The sequence below is a fragment of the Oenanthe melanoleuca genome, chromosome Z, assembly GCF_029582105.1.
Source record: "Oenanthe melanoleuca isolate GR-GAL-2019-014 chromosome Z, OMel1.0, whole genome shotgun sequence".
Taxonomy (NCBI): Eukaryota; Metazoa; Chordata; class Aves; order Passeriformes; family Muscicapidae; genus Oenanthe; species Oenanthe melanoleuca.
Genome location: NC_079362.1, coordinates 19,356,743 through 19,377,664, shown reverse-complemented (window position 1 = coordinate 19,377,664; position 20,922 = coordinate 19,356,743). Strand labels below are relative to the sequence as shown.

Below are 20,922 nucleotides of genomic sequence, written 5' to 3'. Positions count from 1 at the left end.
TCAGAAGAGTATTCTCTTTTCATGTCCTGATTTGAGAAGGCAGACTCTGTTAAGACAGTAAGTCAATACCAGTGACTGTTCTACACCCATCAGTGTAGCTTTACTCTGAACAGAGGACTGAGACTCCAGTGTTTAGACAGAGCAAGTACTGCAAGATTCATCCTTGCAATGCAATATACATGCATTTTTTTCTGTCTATATATAGTCGAATTAATGATCACTCAAGCTATCTTGAAAAGAAAGAAAGGAAGTAACTTTTAACCCCTGCAGAGGGTGGAGAGCTGCAATAAACACAGCATATTGAAGATTTGCCCTTAAGCATTCTACTTCATTAGCATTAGCCTGTGCATCTTCTTTTGACTCATCTAAAACCTGATGCATGGCTGACTTGCCAAAGCAAAATAATTACCCCATTTTAATGATCATATTTCTTTTCTCAAAAAACCCCCAAAGCTATTGGAAAGCACTGAGTTGAGAAAGAACTGAATTTTTTATTTGGTTGGAGTTACCCATATAATCACTTTCTATTATAAGACTTTTAAAATCCTATTATTTTGATAATTTTAAAATGTAATTTGCATAAACAAATTAAATTAAATGCTGGTGAAAATATTGATTTTCTGTTGTTACAGACATTAATGTGTTACAATATTTGGGACTTCCCACAGCCAGTGTTAATTCTTTTCAGTCTTCTGTCTACTACTTGAGCTGATAATTTTCTGGTATTTCACAGCTGAGATCCTGTCTATACTCAAAAGCTGGTATTAACATCAATAAGATCTCTTGGGGGAAGAATATTACAGAAGCATGAGGATCTAAAGGTTGAGATTTGTGTAAAAAAATATAAAATGAAAATTTCTGTGGAAATTTCTCTACTCATAATATGTGTTGCACCATATTATCAAAAACTCAAGCTAACACTGAAGTTTGATGCCACATCAAAAAGAACATTATATTGACCTAAGTGAAAATCTACTGCTATTGTAACATAAAATCATTACAATGGATAAAGAGAGATATTTCTGTATTAAAGCTTTATCTCCATATTCAATTCAAATATATCTTCTCTCTTTAAAAGATTTTGGAGTGTTCCATACATTTGGTTTTAGAATGTGCAAACAAATACATTACTTACTGCTGCTTGTATCTAGCCAGGTTAAGGGTTGTGATGATCCATTTCTCATCCAAGAAATAGGAATAATCCAGGTGTTACTTAACAAATAAAAGGATATGATTAGAAGTCTTATATTTAAATATCCCTCTTAGTTGCTGCTAAACCACAGTGCAGATTAGTTCCATCTTACAAGAGTATGTATCCATCTACCTTCTGTCCTCCCTGATGCATGCAACCTCATCAGGTAATGGTACTTCCACTGGATCAGCATTTACATTCTCTAAAATGTAAAGTCACATTTAGTAAGGAGGAGTTTTAGCATGGCTTTATAAAGGCCTCCATATTAAGGTTATTGTTCAGTACTAGATATTTCAACACCATTGTCTTTCTGTGCTGTCTTTCCTCCTCCAGGCAGTAATTTTATTCTCCTCACTTATTACACTTCACCCTTTTTCTGGAGACATTAAAGCTACTTTTCAGAAGCAAATTTACTGAAAAAAAAGTCCCAGGAAAGCAATAGAAATGTCTTTCCAACAACTGTAATTTCTTTTCTGAGGACATGTAAAACTCTTTTCCGGTAAAAGAGATGAAAGCTTCAAATGGTTGAAAAATTCTGTGATACAGGTCCTGGGCTTTCTTATATCCACATGGTAATTTGTGCTTGCTGACTGTAAAGGACTTCACACTTGTGATGTGGAATTCCTTATCTGAGCTAACCAAGAATATTGAATGAATTAACACTTTTCAGTTCCTGGAGATCAGGACCAAGACCCTGTGGGTCTTGCCAAAATGTCTTTTGTCCGTTTGTATTACTTGGATTTTTATATTATAAATCCTTATAATTGCTAAGAAAAAACTGCTTTGCATTTTGCTCTCCTTTACACTTTTTCCTCACATGACAACTCATCTCATGGGCTCCACCCATGCACCCCAAAACTCATATCAACTGCTCCTTCATAAATGTTCACACCCTAGCCAGGAGTTTCCACAGTGGGTGACAAAAGGCAGCTATTTCTATCATAATTTTCAGATATTTAAATAAGTTTTCAAAAGCCCCAGGCACTTAGCAATGCTCACTGACAAGAACTTTAAACTGTTCTGCTCTGAGAAAGGGATCATTTATTTAAGTATTTAAATGCATCCCTTTTATCCTTGTCAGGCAGCAGACACTGAGAATATGTGCAATGGAAAGAAGCTAAGCATGGTTCATCCAGGCCCCAGTCTGTACACCTAAGGGATGAGGAAAAAAAAATTCCAGGCAAAAATCCTCCCTGCAACACACTCATCACCTACATCTGTCTTTATTATTATGTGGCTGGAAAAGCCACTATTCCAGAGGAAAGCAACTTTTTGGCAAAACAAGCAGAATTTGCAGAACTGTTGCAAACTCCAGCAAAATGTCAAACAGATTTTACTTGACTGCTCATCACAAGAAAAAAACACAAGTTAAAAAATCAGACGGTCAAAACATATTGTAACAAGCATTTCCTGTAAAAAACATTAATAAAACATACAAGAAAATATAAAATATATGTGTGTGTATATATATATATAAAATAAAATGTAAAAAACATACAATAAAAGCACAAGCTAAACCTACTTGTAAGAATCAGTACTCTTTCTATTGTTTTTATTAAAAAATTGTTCCTGTCTGATTGTTCCAGTGGTCAGATTTAATGTTAAGACTGGAAACCCATTTTGGCAAGTCCAGGAATCCATTATTTGCTTTACAGGTGCTGGCAACTGAACTTCATCCTGTGCATCTACGACCTGAAAGAGAAAGAGAAATTAGAAATACTTAAGATGACAGGTGCTTACTGATATTGCCTCAGTGGATCTATGGGAGTGTTTCTAATGTAACAGAGAAAATAAAGCTTAGCAGCTTACTGGTCTTTGACTCATAAAAAAATTAATGTAGCAAAGTTCAAGGAACCTTTTTGACATTCTAACAAAGACATAAGACAGGCATAAGCCTTTTTCAGGAATTATGAAATACTGAGATGATATTTTTCATTCTACAACCTGCTGCTAACCTTTCCCTTTTTAGTGTTAATATATTTACACATCTCTATGGCTGTGACAGACTCGATTAGTTAATCTCATTCAAATAAAACTGATGGAACACAAACATTTTTAAGTGACATAATAAACAAACTGAATTAGTGAAGACAAATTGAAAAAGAGATTAAGCTGGAGTCCCAGCTAGTGTGAATTGGTACAGTCTTTATTGGCTTAAAACATGTGGTAACCTTGCGTATCTTCCCATCCTTAAGACAGAGTCTGCAACACAACCAGGAAGGTGGGTTTTTATAAAAATAACCTAATATAAGCATCTGTTTTCTTAGTCAGATCTCTGCCAAAACCATTGAAGGGTGAAATGTTGAGCTACTGCCCTGGGTATAGACTTTGCTGGATCTATGACACACCAGCATCTTTAATCAAGCCCAAGGCATCACACACACTCATCCAGCAAAACCTAAGCTCCAGAACAATAGGCTATGCAATTTCATGTAGGCTTATGTAATTACCATGAAACCCAAAACTTTGCCTGGTCCTGATTTCCTGTCTCATCTCTTTACTCCTTGTACTCAGTCCCACTGATCTTATGTGCAGCAAAGCAGCCAAATAACCTCTTGAGAAGACATTAGCTGAAAGAACCAGCAAAGCAAATTTTATGTAGTAGAAAGACTGCACTACAGATGGCCACATTCCAATGAAATACTTTACACCTTAAATTTGGACTGTACCAAACATCAGAGAAAGTATATTAGAGACATAAAATGAGTACCATCTGGATGTGGGTCCAGAGATCATCTTGATTAGCATTTGAGAAGGAAAATTCTTTCAGATACGACTGTGAGGAAACAAAGAGAAGCATCAGAATTCATGGAGGTTCAATGAAAACCATTAGGAAGGCAAGCCATTTGTACAACTGACATTTTCAAGCTTATAAATGAAGATAAAGGGGGTTGTTTTTTCAAACTTACAGTAAGTGCTCTGACAAACAACTTTTCAGTCAGGAAAACAGAAAGCATCCAGGTTATAGAAGCCCCCTGGAGTACAAAAGAAAAAGTCTGAGAAAAAATGAATTGCTATTGCAATTACTGTTGCAATATTTTTCAAATGTTCCAGAGATGCTAGTTGGTCTAGACCTGTTGCTGATGTTGGAGACAGGAATGTGACATGTAATCACTGAGTTCAGGCAGCAGCAGCCAGTTTATTGATATTGAGGGCTTTTACACCCCCTTTTATGGGGGCTCCGAATTTCCCACTCTGACAGATGTGATTGGTTGGGCTCTTATCTCTGCCCAGCTCCAATGATATGGGTGCTTCCATGTTTCCAAGGGATTGGCTGGGGTGCCTTTTGTTTGAGCTTGAATTCAGCCTATCATTTCATACCTGGGGACATGTTTACTACTAGTGTCCAACGAACCACTAACGAACCACGCTGGTGGAGTTGGTGTCTGTCCAGCCAAATACCTGTGCAGCTATAGACCAGCTATAGTTGTCACTTACACCCACACTTCATATTTCATGTTTTTTAACCACTTCCTTCATAGCCAAGTAGATTTGCAACACTCAATAAATTTGTGTGTGCAGCAGAAACACATTTTGAATGATGAAACAGTTTCATTCAACAGTTCCACCCAAATTTATCTTGAACCATTAGCTTAGAATCTGTAAGAAATGGGAAGAATTTTCTATTTTTTTACCTTGCTGTATGTGATGTTGTCAAACAGAGACATTAAAGAAAATGATCCTTTGATCTTTTCTTCACTCTCCGACAGTGATCGAGCTATTTCACTGTCTTCCCTTAAGACAGGTTGTACAACATGAGCATAAAAGATTTTATCCTGCAAGGAGAAGATAAATCTAAGTGAGCTGAACAGAGGATACTAGTCCTCTGGAGAGAATGAGGAATATGGAATTAGCACTATTATGAATAATTTGTCTATAAGCAAACTCTCCCACTCCCTAACTTTCTCATTACATACAAGGGACCTGGTACTAACATTTTCTACATGCAGCATCAGTGACCAGTGAAAATATTACATCTTCAGAAAACTGTGGACTTGGTTCTGACAGTCAATTACAGTATAATCCTCAAGCAAAAAAAAATCAACTATATTAAACAGTAAATGAACAAATACTGAAAACCGAAATCCTGTATTTCATTTACTTCTGTCATGAATATGGCAGCATTTTTCTCCTAATTTCCCCATTTTTCTGCTGCAGCCCTGAGCAATAACCCAAAACCTAAGCTGCTGAGGGTACAAGGGTTTAGCTATGTGGCACTTCTGCTGTCACCCAGAGAGAAATATGGAAGGAAAATAGCTCCTCAGAAAGTGTCTCCTGAATAAACGTCACCTGCCATGAGCTCAGAGAAGGGACTGGAGCACCTCTCCTGTAAGAATAGGCTAAGAGAGCTGGAACTGCTCAGCCTGGGAAGAGAGGGCTCAGAGGGATCTCATCAGTGTGTGCAGCTGCAGGAAAGCTGAGCAGAGGGCAGAGGCAGGCTTTTCCAGTGGTACCCAGTGACAGGACCAGAGGCAACACTGAGACACAGGAGGTTCTCTCTGAACACCAGGAAAACCTTTCTCACTGTGAAGGCGACTGAGCATTTCTCCAGGTTGCCCCAAGAGGTTATGGAGCCCATGTCCTTGGAGACATTCAAAAGCTGTCTGGGCACAGTCTTGGGCAATTGGCTCTGTGTGGTCCTGCTGGTGCAGGGAGGCTGGACAAGATGAACTCCACATGTGGCTTCTAACCTTCACAGCCATTCTGTGACTCTGTGAACATTTATGACCCACAAAACTGTGCAAGAAAGACCTATATTCTTACACCTGTGTTATTAATTCTGCATTCCCAAGGCACATTACCTAGCTGCAATGTATCAAACAGAATTATTGCCCAGTATTAAAATTTACTTTATGGACACAAATGACAACTGTTGGTTTTTAGAAAGGCAAGTTTCTAAATGAGATTTTTAAATTTAAAAGAACTCAATGATTTATTTCCAATTTAAAATTTGGAGGCCTTTACACTTTTCAATGGTATTAAGATGCTGCATTTTAGAGAATAAAGTGAGCTATTGTTGAAGTTTGAAGATGAAGGTAAGCCTATCCCATGACCTAGAAATCCTCCTGACAGAATTTGTTTGGCATGCCTTTATAGTTTCCATTCAAACATGCAATTAAGAGCCTTGGTAAAAGTGAAAAGGAAATTGACAAATGGTGTTCCAACTCAGCCAAATAAAAAGCAATGCCCAGACTTAAGGCCCTTCCTTCCTCCAGAAGCTGATGGCACCACAGACAGATATTTAAGATTGCACAGGCAAGTGCACTCCATCTCATGGCTGCAATTAACAGGCCCTATCCGTCTGTCTCTGAGTTTAACAATGGATGGAGTCTTCTGATATGGTGTGGGATTTATGCTTATTCTCATTTGGGCAAAATGGGAAGGAATTTTACCCTGATGTTGGATTAGCTATGTGCATGATATTTGTCTTATTTACAGCCAGATATCCAGGGACCCAGTGGGGTAAGCAGACTTAAAATGATCCATCCTAATCTCTGTCTGGTAAAGATACCTGAGGACTGGGATAATTAGAAAAGAGCTCAGCAGGTGAGGAGGAAAACCATCATCTACAACAGGACCCAGGAGAGAAATCTGGGTTTGCTATGTGGCAGATCTAGGGCAAAGCATCCACTCCTTGCACCAGCTGTAGAAAGCTGGATATGATCACATATCCTCCAGATGCTCTCCCAGACGGAGGCTGCAAGGAAAGGATCAAGACCTACTGGTCTTTTTCCCAGGAGTGAAGATTACAGCACTGCTTAATTAACTTCCACCTCCTGCACCTTCCTTTCCTTTGCACATGATGGAACTTTGCTAGTAAGTGTTGATACTTACCAGAGAAAGCTTGGGTTCCACAAAGGTAGCTCCCAGGTATTCAAAGTAAGATGCCAGGCCCTCGTTAAGCCACAGATCATTCCACCAGTTCATTGTAACCAGATTTCCAAACCACTTAAATTGGAAGAAAAAATATCTCAAAATCTCCTAGGAGTGCTGTTTTCATGGTTTTTTGCAGGTGAAATACACAGGCTGAAGTAACTATTTAACATCTACATGTAAATTGAGTAAAATGCTGAATGTTCCTTCAGATAGTGAAAATTCAGTATAGAAATAAGTACTTTGGCAAAAGTCAGAGCAGTAATTTTTTAAATTGCTTCATCTAAGATTTCATACCATGAGTGTCCAACTCAGCGTATTATGTCATTTTTATAGAATATTTAATTTTAAACACTTCTCAATATAAGTTAAATTTCTAAAATATCATATCAGGCTTAAAAGTAGGGCATTTATCAAGCAATTTTTAAAAAATCATCTTTCCATGCTCTTAACAAAATGAGATTGTCAGAGGAATGATACACACAACTGGTAAAATAACCACTTCCAAAACCTGCAAACCCCCCTCATGGCAAGTACAAAACTTCCAAAACAGCTGCTGTGTACTCATATCTGGCATTTAATTAACAAAATACTGATAATTTCTGGATTTATATTTTATTTGCTAATTCTTAAAAACCAGAACTACAAGTCTATTTTTAAATCGATTTTAGCCACTGACATTTATTTCATTGGCCTGCAGTAAAAACACTCTGCTTGGCTGAAGGTCTGTGAAGTTACAGACCTTGTCAGAAAGGCATAAAAGTGCCCTAGCCATGTTAAGCTTTTTTGCTAATTTTACTAAATTTACTAATTTTAAGTGCAAATAGCTATTGCTCTGGCAGGCAACAGGAAATTAAACATTGTCAATAAGGAAGTGCAACTGTATTATCATTCCAAATTATGTAAGAAAAAATTTGGAAATCTCTATGGAAGCTGGGGAAAGATCCAGTTACAGTGCAAAGTATGTTCACGTTAGTTTTGTTCTATTGTACTGTGGGCTGTGTCTTACAGAAAAACAAGTACCTTTTGCAGTATGTACATGCACTGCCACCACGAAGGAATCCTGATGGACTCAGAATGACTGTCCTAACAAAGTACTAAGTTTATTGTATAGAGAGTACTGTCATCCCTGCATCCCTAGAGTATCTTCTTTCATGAAACTCAAGTACTGTGTAAGAAAAAAAAAGTATCCCATAAAGAGTTTTGTATCAATGAGTTCTGTGCAATCAGTATGCAGTCTGTAAGCTGACAGAACCTACTTTTAGCATTGCTTTATCAGCAGAACATATGATCAAATAGGCTTCCAGTGCTCTAGTTCTCCCAGCCTCTACTGTTACATGATTATTTTGCTTATACTAAGCAGTAACTGCATCATTAGCAACCGTGAGGGAACAATCTCATAGGCAAATACATGTACAGAATTTTTTACCACATGCCTGGTGTCCTAGTTCATGTGACACAATTAAGGCAATAATTGCCTTCCTGCTTGTGAATTCATCACTTGGGAGGTTCATCAATGATGCTTCTTGGAAAATCATTAGCCCCCAGTTTTCCATGCCACCTGCTCCAAAATCAGGCAGGGCGACCAGATCTAAATTGATTCAAACAGACACAAAAAGTTATCTTAAACATTTTCATAATAAAATGCTCAGATGATTTTAATGCTCACATTGGCTCAGCACCCCTCTGTAGGATGCCACATTGCAGTGCTCCTTTGTGGTATACAGCAACACTTGCAAATGATCACTGAAATTTCTTCTTGTCATGTTTTCTACCTGTGATGCCATTCTTTCAGGAAGCCACATAATTAATTCCCACAAAGCCCAGATCTGTACTGTATCTTATACATACAAATGTTCTGAATGCAAATGGAGGTTAGAAGAGAATATATTCACTGCTGGCTGTCAGAAATCTTCCTCGGTGAGCTTCTCCTGTGTTTGGGTAAGATAATAATTACCTTTCTCTTCAGCCCAGCTACTGATAAAAGAGAAGTCTTGCTCTTTCAGCTGCATGAGTAGAGGTATCTTTTCCACTCTTGTTTGAGAGGTGCCTTAGAAAGATCATCTCTTTATTTACACAGTAAGACTGTAATCTCTGTGCTGCCCCTTCTGCATTATGCACAGGAATTAGTTTTCCAGTCCAAACATGTGACCCAGAAAAAACATCAGGGTCTCAAGGAAAGATACACTTTTTAAACTCAGCAGCAAAGATAAAAATTTGGAAAAAAAAAAAAGGTATGCAGAACATTTAGGAGCAGCTGACCACAAGAAAGCTGCAGTCCAAAAGCAAGGCAATTAATGCAAGCATGGTGCTGAATCCCATCACAGGTAGGCTGCATCTCAACTGGGATTATTGTCTCCATCTTACAACAAAGGAATTCTACTTTTGGTGAGGCAGCCCTTACCCAGCCTCAAGGCAAGAAACTTCACTTACAACTGCATTAAAATCAGGTGTAGACAAACCCTTAAAGACCCCGGGTTTAAATGTGTTTATTCTTCATTTCAAATTTTGAGTTTGCAATAGAAATCTCTTGCATTTACAAGGAGGCACTCTTGATTGGTCTAATTTTACTATTTTTTAAGTGAAACTTCAAAGAAAGACAGTGGGAAATCCAGTGTGTTCTGCATTACAGTGGGGATTGCAATGGTATTAAAGCCTTCTCTGAAACTGAAATCCTACATAGCAGAAGTCTACAACTTCCTGTTAGGAAGTTCCTCTGCTTCTGTAATAGTTTTCTGTTAATGAATGAATGCATCAACACTGCTGCTAAACAGAAGAATACAAGCATGAAAGAGAATAATCTACATCCCTTCACTAGCTTGTAAGATTACTAAAACAAGAAAATTTAAAGAGTGAAGAATGCATATATTGCATTTTCCAAAAGAAGTGCAGTGAGTCATTCTGCAAGTTATTAGAAATATACTGGGAGATAATAAATTTACACAGATTAACATTTTTTTATTTATTTCAAGTGCCAAATTACAGACTTGACAAATCAACAAACTGTACAGTCAAGAAAAGAGGGAAATTCTTTTCCCTCAATCCTGCAATCTGTTAAAATCATTGGCAGCTCCAAAATTAATTTTAGATAAGAACTGCTTTCTGTTTTCTCAGTATTCTACCCATTTTCCCATAAAACTAATGCTGAAACCCCTGGGAATCCAAGAACAAGTAGCAAAAAAACTACATGGTGTCATAATTTTTCTTGACTGAAGCTTGACTGAACCTACTTATCCAATGTCCATTTGAAGTAGAAACAATGTTTTCCTGTAGGGCAGTCCTCCCTGTTTTTCTGGGGAGGAATGTGCAGGAACATACACCCAAGGCAAGACAAGAAGACACCAAAAAAAGCAAGGAATGCTTTGAGGGGACACAGGCTACATACAGGCAGCATGGATTCACTAGGAGGACACAGGAGGAACATCCTTGCATGTTGAGGTCTATGACCCCAAAGAAAGCCAAGTGACTGAACTACTCCTTTCTCTCCACTTTGTTGTCCCACCTGCCCCTTTTATTAGGAAAATAGGCTTTAAAAGAATGAGTGGAATGCAAAGGTAAGAGTGTTGAATTGAGGTTAATAAAAGCCACAAGACAGAAAGGAGAACTCAGTGATTTAAAGTTTAGGGATTTTATTCCATGAATGTGGTAAGCTGTAAAAGAAGAATCCTGAGGAAAAAACCCATAGTTTCTGTGAACATTACACCACCAGCAGCCATTTCTGACCCATTTCAGAAAGCAAGCCATCTCACCTGTCTTTGGCAGAGGGTAGCTGACATTCAGTATGTCTTCCAGAAATGAAAATATTTGGCCTGTGATATTTAAAGCATAGTCAACATACCCATTTTTAATTGCCTCCTTCCGAGCCCAAATACGTATCTGCAATAAAACAAAGAAGAGTTGTTTTAAACAACCTTCACATTTCATTTTCTTTGCTTCTTTTCATTGTTGGAAAAATGCTGTCTGTCCACACCAGACCATGCAATGAAGCTTTTAATTAGAAAAAATCCAGCTGAAGTTTTACTGGACCTAACAAAATGCAGCACAGATCCTGATCCTGCTAAAATCTAGGAGAGCTTCAGTACCTTAAAAGGATAAGGATTTGAATACAACTATACATTGCAGGAACAAATGAAGTCATAGCTTTTATTTTCTTAAGTGAAAAATGCTGTAAAACTATTCTGAATTACACATCTTAAACCAAGGTATTCAGTGAATGTGTCTGAGTGGTAAGCTTGCATTTAGCCCGCCTGAAGAGAAAGAAATAGATGTCCAGAGAGCTTTTGCAGTCTCAACACTCACATTTCTCCTCCTGAACTTTCTCCCAGACCACTGGCCTCCCCTTTGCTGGAGAGAGCAGGTGAAATTTGAGCAGGTGACAACCATGCCTCTGAGTAATGAAGACCATAGCAGCAAGAAACCTTTCCTCTCCTGTGCCTGATTCTGAAAAGAGCAGCTGCTTGCCCAGAAGTGATGGAGTAGCCTGAGAAAAGGTTTATATCTCCATCTCTGAACAAGAGACCCCCTGCCAGGTGTCCAGCAGCTAAAAACCTTCACATTTCTTGCATCTAAATGCAATGCATGGTTTCACAAGGAGCTGCAGAGCCAACCCTAAGTGCAGAATTGGGAACCATCACTACCTAATTCATAATGAAAAGAAAAAAAACTACTTAAGCATATTCAATCATCAGAGGCCCTCTTTTCAGCCAAGGCTTCAGAAGAGATTCAAAGACCTGATCACTTCATTTTGTAAAATCTAAACACAACTAGCATCTTAAAATCCTAATCCTAGTATGAGCTTTGAGTGTTTCAGATTACCAGAAACATCAAAACAGGCACAATAGCATGCTCACACAAAATACTGTGGAGGCATAAACTGACATCTCTGTCCAAAACCAAGGGGTGAACTATGCTCTCCACTCAACCTCACAAACACAGGTGGTGCCTTTTCCCTCTGAAAAACAGCTCATTTGAATACTCTGCTCTGCTGAGTCCTGTCAGCCCAAGAACTAGGCCCAGGAAAAAGCCACCACAGCCATAGCTGTAAGGATCCAACAAGTCAGCAGGGGAGATGGCAGGTCTGACACACCAAATCCAATCTTCCCTTTAAAAAAGATCCAACACTCTTCTTTTGAGACAATCTCTGCACTGTCCACTTACACTGTCCCACCTTTCCCCAGTACGGTGAGAGTGAACTAACCATAAAGTGCTCTCATTTAATAAGGAAATAAAGTAAATTCTATCTTTAATAGCTGTACGCTTGACCTTACTATTTATTTTGGGAAAACTTGATACATCTTTTCCCTGTTGACTTTGAGCAAAGGCAAAGAAACTGAAGCAACTGCTGCCCATGCAGTATATTTTTTTTATTATTCTCTCAACAAGCCTTGGCTACTTGAGTCTAAGAGCAAAACTGAACACTCACAGATGAAGAAACTCCAAATCTAAAACAGTCACTTTTGGAGGCTAAAAACTGTGCAGACAGTAGAACAGAAAGTTAATATACTAGTATACAAAATGTTTGGAGCACAGTGTTACCCCTACTGATGTCCCCATGCGGCTCCTCCAAGGACCTTGAGGAACAAGGCATCATCAGTGAACCACTGAACATCAGTGGTTTGTCACAGTGGGAATGGGTGTGTTTTCCAACTAAGACACTTAAGAAAGTAAGAAGATTGTGAATTACAACCAGTACTTTCTGCAGAGTAGCTGCTCCTAGATATTAACATACATAGGCCATACCTACTTGTGCAGTTGTATGAAATTAACAGGACAAGACAATAAACTAATTGTCCCAAAGGAAAGATTTCTGCAGAAATATCTATGGGACAAATGTTTGCAGTTTTGCAACGTAACAAATAGTTTGGGAATGGTATTTAGCACAGTTAATGTCTGTGATATCTTCAAATCACATGATGCACCAGAGGGCCAACTTTTGTTGTGAATTCCTGTGATGTGCTCAGCAGCCTCATATTTACCTCATTTCCCCGCTCAGTTCTGCTGACATAACCGAAATCACAAATCACAAAAGCAGTCAAGTAAGTTGACATTTTCAACGAGGTGTTAAATGTGGTAACTGTCCACAGGCTTCCATTTTCATCCTTCACTTCAGATACATCTAGAAAAAAAGTCAAAGAAATATTCAAACCAAAGTTCTTCCCTAATAAACAAGCAATTTTGTGTTTTCTGCATAGGCTTTTTGGGTTTTTTTTTTACCCCTTTCTTCAATATGGTGTATTCCTGCACTAACTCATATGTTTCTGGTAGAAGGAAAGCAGCCAGATTTGTTTCTACTGACACAAATTCAGAGTCGTGACCTGCCATGCAAACAGCCAAAATCCATTCTTGGGCTTCTTAACTGGAGTCTTGGAAGGATATCAAACTCCATCAATTTTAAGTTGTGGGCAAGCTGAGGACAATTTATCCCATGATACCTATCTAAAACATACAACCTGTTATGATCAAAATATTGGTCAAGTCTGCCTAAAAATTATTAAATACTTAATCAGATACCTTCCCTCTAAGTAAGGAAGATATAGGCAAGATTCTTTGGGGTAGAAAATGCTTCCAGTGATTCTCATACCAAATTCCTAAGTGACTCCATTTCCATGCAAATTACTTTTATATCTGAAAATTATTTAGTTGAAAAATAAAGATTCATGGTATTGAACTGCAAAAAAAGAAGGAGGCAAGAGACCCAATGGATTTTCCTAGGAATACTAATTTAGAAAATTTGTTTGGGATCTTGTATCCCACAGACATCCCACATGAGATCCCAGCAAGGGACAGAAGCAGCATCTCCAGAGATGCCCTATAGTCCTTCTGTTCTTATTCTGCACATACAGAGGAGGCTAGAATGTCTCTGCCGGGAAAAAAAATTGTTTATGTGTGTAAATATCTTAGCATCTATTGAGAATTAAAGTAATCCCTTGATGTCACAAATACAGGCTTTGCATTCTTGGGGCTGCCATTTTGCTTTAAAATATTATCACACAGTAAGACAGACACACTAACTAAGCAGCAAATACCAGAAATCAAATACTGTGCAGCCTCCAGCAGGCAGAGGAGAGCACACCACAATGGATAAAATAACTTGACAGAATGGTTACCATCAGAGACATTAATTATGAATAACAGTGCTCAAATTTTTAAGTTCACAGGCACACGGTTTCTGTGTCTTTTGAAGACATTAGCAAATGGACAACAGAACACTTTTTTGGATGTCATAAACTTCTCAGATGGATGGCACCCCTTTTTAAAAGTAATGTAGGGGGAGAAAAAAAGCATACATCAGCTTGTTGTTTACCTACCAATAGCAGGCATGTTGGAAAGAGCCACATAGCTTGGGTCATGGATAATTCTGATATTAAATGTGGCCTTCATGGCAGGTTCATCAAAACATGGGTAAACTCTCCTGGCATATGTTGGTTCCATTTGGGAGGCAATGAGCATGCTGCATTAAAAATGCAAATAAGATTAATCCAGCATGCTACAGCTGACCAAAATACATATATAACACACAGAGACAACAAATTAGAAAAAGCAGCAAGTGAAGCATGTAGATATGCAGATTTGGAAAAGATTTGGCTATTATTTAAAGTCATGACTAAATCCCCATACCCAACAGCCAGTTCAATTTGTACGTTTGTAGAGAAAAGCAGCCTTTTCAAATTGCATCTGGGTTTTTCCCTCACCTTTTCCAGATTAAATATTTGGGCATTTATATTTTGTTTGCTGAAACAGAGTCGATTGAAGTTTTGCACACAGCAGACCGTGTCTCTTCACACCTGCTCTTCACCCTAATGCATGCACTCCTATTAATTAATCATACATTTTAATAAAACATCGTGATAACTGTTAACTAACTGCATATGCATGCACTTGCACAACCCCTGAGCATACAGCACCAGTGCTGTCCCACTGCACTGGCAAGCCCAGAATAATATTCAAAAGGATTTTTTATGCCAAGGAGCTGCACCTCCCGTGAGGCAGATCTCTGTGGCACACTGTGATGGATGCACTCCTCCTGCTCCACCAAGTGAGCCTTGTGCCACTCAGATGCTCAGCAAGCAGGTCCAATCAAGGTTAATCCTGCTGTGTGAGGCTGTCACTGAGAATTCAGCAGCAAACCAAGACTGGAGACTGGACTGGTAAATGGCAGGAACTGCATTAATAGCAGAAAAACTGACTACAAATCAATCATTTTACACCATAATATCTGTAGCTATCAGTCTGTTGAGCTCTGCCTCCACAGCACCTGGCAGCAGGGCAGTGATCTCCCCTCAAGGAGGTACACCTCTCAAGGTAGCCCTTGAAGTTTTGAGACCCTTTACCTGGCACCAGACATGGATGAGCTGGTGACAATTTTACCTACATGCAACATTTAAGATTTTTTTTTATCGGGAACTTACTCAATAATCTTTGTATTCCATCATAACCCTAAGTGTAGAGCATTGACTTCTAATCCATCTGTACTTACTAAATACTAAAATATCTATTTGTACTTAATACTTATTAATTGTTAAATGTTAAAACCTTAAATGTACTGTTGGAGTGATCACTAACTCTTCTCCTCCAACATACGCTTGCTGGAAGCAAAAGATAAATCAACGTCTTGTGGCAGAACTCTCAACAATCTGTACATCTGAGCTGTTCACATGAGGGCATCTGTATCAAGAATTAGAAAAAATACACACACAATGGTCTTCAAAGCTCCACACCTGCCAGCCAAGCAGTACCAGCAGCTGGGCACACAAGAACAGCATCATCTCCTGCTTCTGTGACCTCCCTACAACAGGGCAAATATTTTTCTGCTGTACTTGAGCTGTTCCCCACATCAGGGTCAGAAATGCTCATTCTTAGCACTGAGGCATCCCAAAGAAGCCAGGAGCCATCAGGAGCCATCAGTATCTGTACCTCCAGTGTGCAAGAACTTAGATCTGCACTACATTCTAGTAATTGGTGCAGAAGAAACTAATAAAAATCAGTGCAAATACTGTGTTCAGTTACATTTTGGAATGCCTATTCATCTCGATCCAGTCAGGTATTTTATGTGCAGAGTGGCTTCCAAGCAAAATTCCAAAAGGATTTTGAAATATTGACATGAACAGTGACATGCATAAACTCTGCTCTTCATAGAACAGATCCTCTAACCCTGAAGTAGCCTACATGAGCTCATTCATGGCAGTACAAGAAGATCTCTGTGCAGAATGATGGACAACAAAACCCCTGCAGTGTGTATCTTTGAGCCAGTAGTGGTAGAGAAGAAGAGTAAAACTGGTTTTTGTATCTTCCTGCCTACCCAGGTACTGGTATGGACTAGCACAGCTACATGCAGAATACTGATTCCCCATTTCAAGAAGAAACCCTTGAGACACTTAAAGCTAGAGAAGTGTGAGCTTACTCCCTTTTCCCTTCCTTTGCCCCTGCAAGCACTGCAGACATGGGCTATCCTTTATCCATAACAAGCACTCCCATTTTTCAGTGTTTTCTTTTATGTGTAAGACATGATCAGATGGGTAGTAGGAATTGTCAGCAACAGTAAAGACTCATACAGTCATCAATGGTCAAGCTGACAACAAAAAAATTTCTGTGTTGAATATTCAGTGAAGCTGGAGCTTTTGTTTATTCTTTTTCCACAGAGGTAAGGTTAAGACTTCTGAAAACAGCTGTCTCTCTGAACTGCTTTCCCACCCAGCGCAACTGCAGTGGGGTTAGCTGACCAAGAAACCAGAAAAGAAAATTCACATGGAACAAACATTGCAGGGACTTCACTTCTCAAAGCTTGCCTTGCTCAGACCCTTCTGAAATGAGAGGTCTCCAGGGGCTCCTCAAGCAGAAATCACAAGACCCACTAAGGTTTCTAGTGCATGCAAAAAATACAGGACTGCACGACCATAGACAGATGTCACACTGTCTACCACAGCTGCTGGTTTCAGTCAGGTGTTTCCAGCTCAGGTGCTGAAAACCTCTGCAGGACTCTGACCCAAGGGTCTGCTGAAGACTCACATGAGCCACTTCAGAAAAATTACAGGGCAGTCTGCTGGAGGTGGAAGTTTCCTTGCAGAACAGTAACTGACTTTGTACTGACAGATGAAGGACACTGAAAGTTTGTATATTACTCCTCATCTATGCAATCCACTAGAATGCAACTTTTTCCATCATTAATACCTTGACAGACCTCACAAATCATTCAAAATGTATCTCCTTCAAAAAAAAGAATGCAAAACCCTTTCAGTGTTATTGGAACCCATCAGGTTAGGAAATGGCTGGCAAAGGAATGGCCTAAATCTTAGTGAAGTAAAAATAACAACATACTATTGCATACCCTTGATTCAGAGAAAACCTTTTTCAAAGCAGAAGAAATATGCAAAATCATTCACTAATATCAGTTATGTGTTCAGGAACAAATAAGAAAACACTACATAAATCTGCACTCAGTGGATTTTCTTTGATTTATTCCGTTGTCTAAATACCACTGTCATCTTTTTAACCAGAGTGCAATCTCATATTTCATTAGTGCTTTGTGATGAGCTAAGAATGAAAAAGAACATTTGTCATAAACCCTCTAAACAACTAAAACTTTAGTTATACACATTATTTGAATGATTTAAAAACTTTTTTCTTATTTTCTATTGTTACAGCAAAGCTGATGACAACTTTTTTTTTTTCCCAGAAAAATGCCACGAACTCTGAATTTTATACAGTCTGAATCAAAAAAACTATCATCTAATTCAGTGTTTCTTATGTTGCCTTATATGAAAAGACAAAAGCCATTGTAACAGTATTAAAGTGGTAAGATACAAAAGCAGTTCTGTATTGGAAGCTTCCAGGTGCCTCCACAGTTACGGGCTGTAATGGATTTCTACAGGATTTTTACAAGTTTAACAAATTATCATATCTAACAAACATTGTCCAATTAGAAGAGCAATTGTTAGGTAATTTTTCCCCTGGTACTGTCCCATTGGGGTTGGTCCAGGGCTTTTTTGCTCTACTTCTTGTTATGTCTTCTCAGATTCTGATTGCAAAAAAAAATGTTCTTCTTGTAGGTCCTCTTCTTGAAAATAAGACTAAACAGAATATCAGGAATGTTTTAGAAGGTTAGCTTATTCCTCTAAAATGTAAGAGAAAGGGTAGGAAAAATACCAGTATCTGTATAACGACGTATAAATGGTCTAAAAAACTACACATACATGAAAAATACTTAAAAAGTAAAAATCTTTAGGTGTCACTTAGATAGGACTTAATTGAACTAATACCATGTCAGAAAGCACACTGACACAGAATTAAATACTTGTTACTTTCTAATTTGAATTTTTATAGAACTACGCAAATACAAAAATTCTAGATTTTTCTTACCTTAAATTGCACAAATAATCCTGTGAACAGCCATCAGTGAATGAAGAAATAGCAATTCAAGAAAAACGGAATGTGCTCCCTAAAATACTTTTTGTCATACTGCACTTTTCTCTAAGGCTTACCAAATTAACATATTTTTCTTTAAAAAAAACAAAACAAAACAAAACAAAAAACAAAAAACAAAAAACAAAAAACAAAAAACAAAACAAAACAAAACAAAAAACAAACAAACAAAAAAAACAAACAAAAAAACCCCCCAAAAAACCCCAAAAAAACCTCAAAACCAACCAACCAAGCAAAAAAGAAACAAAAAACCCCAAAAAACAAAAACCCCAAAACCACAAAAAACCCAAAAAACCAACCAAACAAAGAAAAACACAAAAGGACCAGTATACGTGTTGAGAAGAGCCACACAGTCCTCCCCTATTTCAATAAAAACTATTAACTTCATTTTGTGATGTTTTGTGATTTCATTTGTGCTACTACTCTGCAGAGGCTTGGTTGTCTGGATCTTGTGACTGCATTTTACCTGCTCAAACAGGAAGCCTATGAACAGCTGAGACAGAATTTATTTTAGTGGGCTCATTGATAGAAAAAAGCCAATATTCGAATTTTAATTCCAGGTTTCCTTTTGACTCAGTCTTTGCTCAGAAAAGCACGTATCTTTTATTATTAAAAAAGAGATAACTTCAAAGCAAGCAATTCATCTGCCTTTTCTTCAAACTCTTATTTTGAGAAACTTATCTTCCCGTGGAAGTACTTAAATTCTAATCTTAAATTTCACTTCTCTTTAGCAAGTTTCACATCCAGAAAAAATAGGAAAAGGAAAAAATAAAAGGAAAAAAAGAAAAGGAATAGGAATAGGAATAGGAATAGGAATAGGAATAGGAATAGGAATAGGAATAGGAATAGGAATAGGAATAGGAATAGGAATAGGAAAAGGAAAGGGAAGAGGAAAAGGAAAAGGAAAAGGAAAATATTATTTTGAAATTATTTGAAAATATTTTAGATTATTTACTACTTAATAAGTTCCTGACAAAGACGCGCTCCCCAGCTCGCAGGTTGAGGCGGTGGGGAGCTGTCAGCGGACACGCTGGGGCCGGGCTGAAGATTCTGAGACGGGCTCCGTGTCCCTGGCACTGCCTGCCCCCCTCGCTGCAGCCAAAGGCACTGAGAGCTGGAGTCGCCCAGCGGTGCTGCAGGTGAAGCCACCTCCCGCCGGGGATCCCGGGCAGCCTGGCCGAGAGCACAGCCCGGAGTTCGCTCCCTCGGGACGCGGTCCCTGGAGGAGCTCTCGCCGCGCGGAGCAGCCTCCCCTCCCGGGCTCGGGTCCCGCCGCCTACCTGCTCTGCCCGCGGTCGGTGTAGCGGGTGAGGAAGAGCCCGTCGAGGCGCTCCTCCAGCCGGCCCTGGAAGCCCAGCTGCAGCACGTAGCGGCGCCCGGCGCGGAGCCGCCCGCGGAGCTGCAGCACCGCCACCTCGCCCGCCTCGTCGTGCCGCAGCCCCGCCACCTGCACGGCGGCGCCGGGCTCGGACAGCGGCCCCGCCACGGCGGCGGCGCCGCGGCTCCTTAGCCCGGAGCTGTGCAGCACCGCCGCGCCCGTGTCCCGCAGGCAGCGCACCGTGATGTTCACCTGCCCGCTGAAGGCGAAGGGCCCCGCCTGGCCCGGCCGCACCCGCGGCCACAGCTCCAGGTCGTAGTGGAGCGGCAGGAGGTGGCGGGGCAGGCGGCGCACGGAGCCGGCGGCGGCCGCGGGCGGCGGGGGCGCGGCGGGGCCGGGGGCGCGGGGCGAGGGCGGCGGCGGCTCCTGCCGGCAGCGCCCGTAGAGAGCGGCGAGCGCCAGGAGCGCGGCCAGCAGCGCCAGCAGCAGCGCGGCCCCCGCGGCCGCCGCCCGCCGCCCCACGTAGAGCCCCCCGCCGCGGGGCCGCATCCCGCCGCTCTGCGCCCGACGGCCGCGCCGCGCTGCTTACGGGGCGGGCGAGCGAGACGGCGAGGGCGGGCCGGGCGGGTTCCCCCCGTCCCGGGAAAGCCTGCCCGGCAGGGGCAGCGGGCAGAGGCGGAGCGGAGCCTCAGCCGGGGGAAGCTGCCGGCTGCCCCGTCCCGTCCGCCTCGGCAGCCGCGGCGGGGCCGAGCGGCCGCTCCTTATGTCCGTGCGGGTGGCCGTAGGGCGGGAGATGCGGGATGCCGAGGAGCCCCCGGGAATGAGGGATAGCGGCGCTGCCCGGGCAGACGGAACGGCCCCCGGTGGTCCCGCCGCGTCTCAGCGCAGGGCGGCAGCTCGGGGCTGCGGAAAGCTCTGGAACCGGAGGCGACCGTCGGGCCGGTGATGGCCCCAGGTACCGGCCAGAAAAACAAACAAACAAACAAACAAACAAACAAACAAACAAAACCCAAAACAAAACAAAAAACAATCCCAAACCGGTCAAATATTCCTATGACTGCAGGAGAAAATACGAGATAATGCCAGGATCACCATTTGAGGAGCGCGAGTGCTGTGGTTA

The 20,922-nt window shown here is 40.5% G+C and overlaps 1 protein-coding gene across 2 annotated transcripts in view; it reads right to left on the bottom strand.

Annotated features, from left to right (window-relative positions):
- LVRN (laeverin) overlaps window positions 1-20,351 on the bottom strand; it is a 34,549-nt gene extending 14,198 nt beyond the window's left edge. For both annotated transcript variants that reach the window (XR_008842504.1, XM_056513043.1), the window contains exons 1-11: window positions 19,765-20,351; window positions 14,374-14,516; window positions 13,042-13,181; window positions 10,816-10,942; window positions 8,503-8,657; window positions 7,028-7,141; window positions 4,828-4,968; window positions 4,102-4,167; window positions 3,903-3,968; window positions 2,715-2,884; window positions 1,136-1,212 (exon numbers count right to left, since the gene is read on the bottom strand). Coding sequence is in view for 1 of the 2 variants with exons in the window: in XM_056513043.1 (XP_056369018.1) it covers window positions 1,136-1,212; window positions 2,715-2,884; window positions 3,903-3,968; window positions 4,102-4,167; window positions 4,828-4,968; window positions 7,028-7,141; window positions 8,503-8,657; window positions 10,816-10,942; window positions 13,042-13,181; window positions 14,374-14,516; window positions 19,765-20,351 (1,786 nt within the window). In the remaining variant the exon portion in view is untranslated. The remainder of the gene's footprint in view (window positions 1-1,135; window positions 1,213-2,714; window positions 2,885-3,902; window positions 3,969-4,101; window positions 4,168-4,827; window positions 4,969-7,027; window positions 7,142-8,502; window positions 8,658-10,815; window positions 10,943-13,041; window positions 13,182-14,373; window positions 14,517-19,764) is intronic.
- Between the last annotated feature and the right edge of the window lie 571 nt (window positions 20,352-20,922).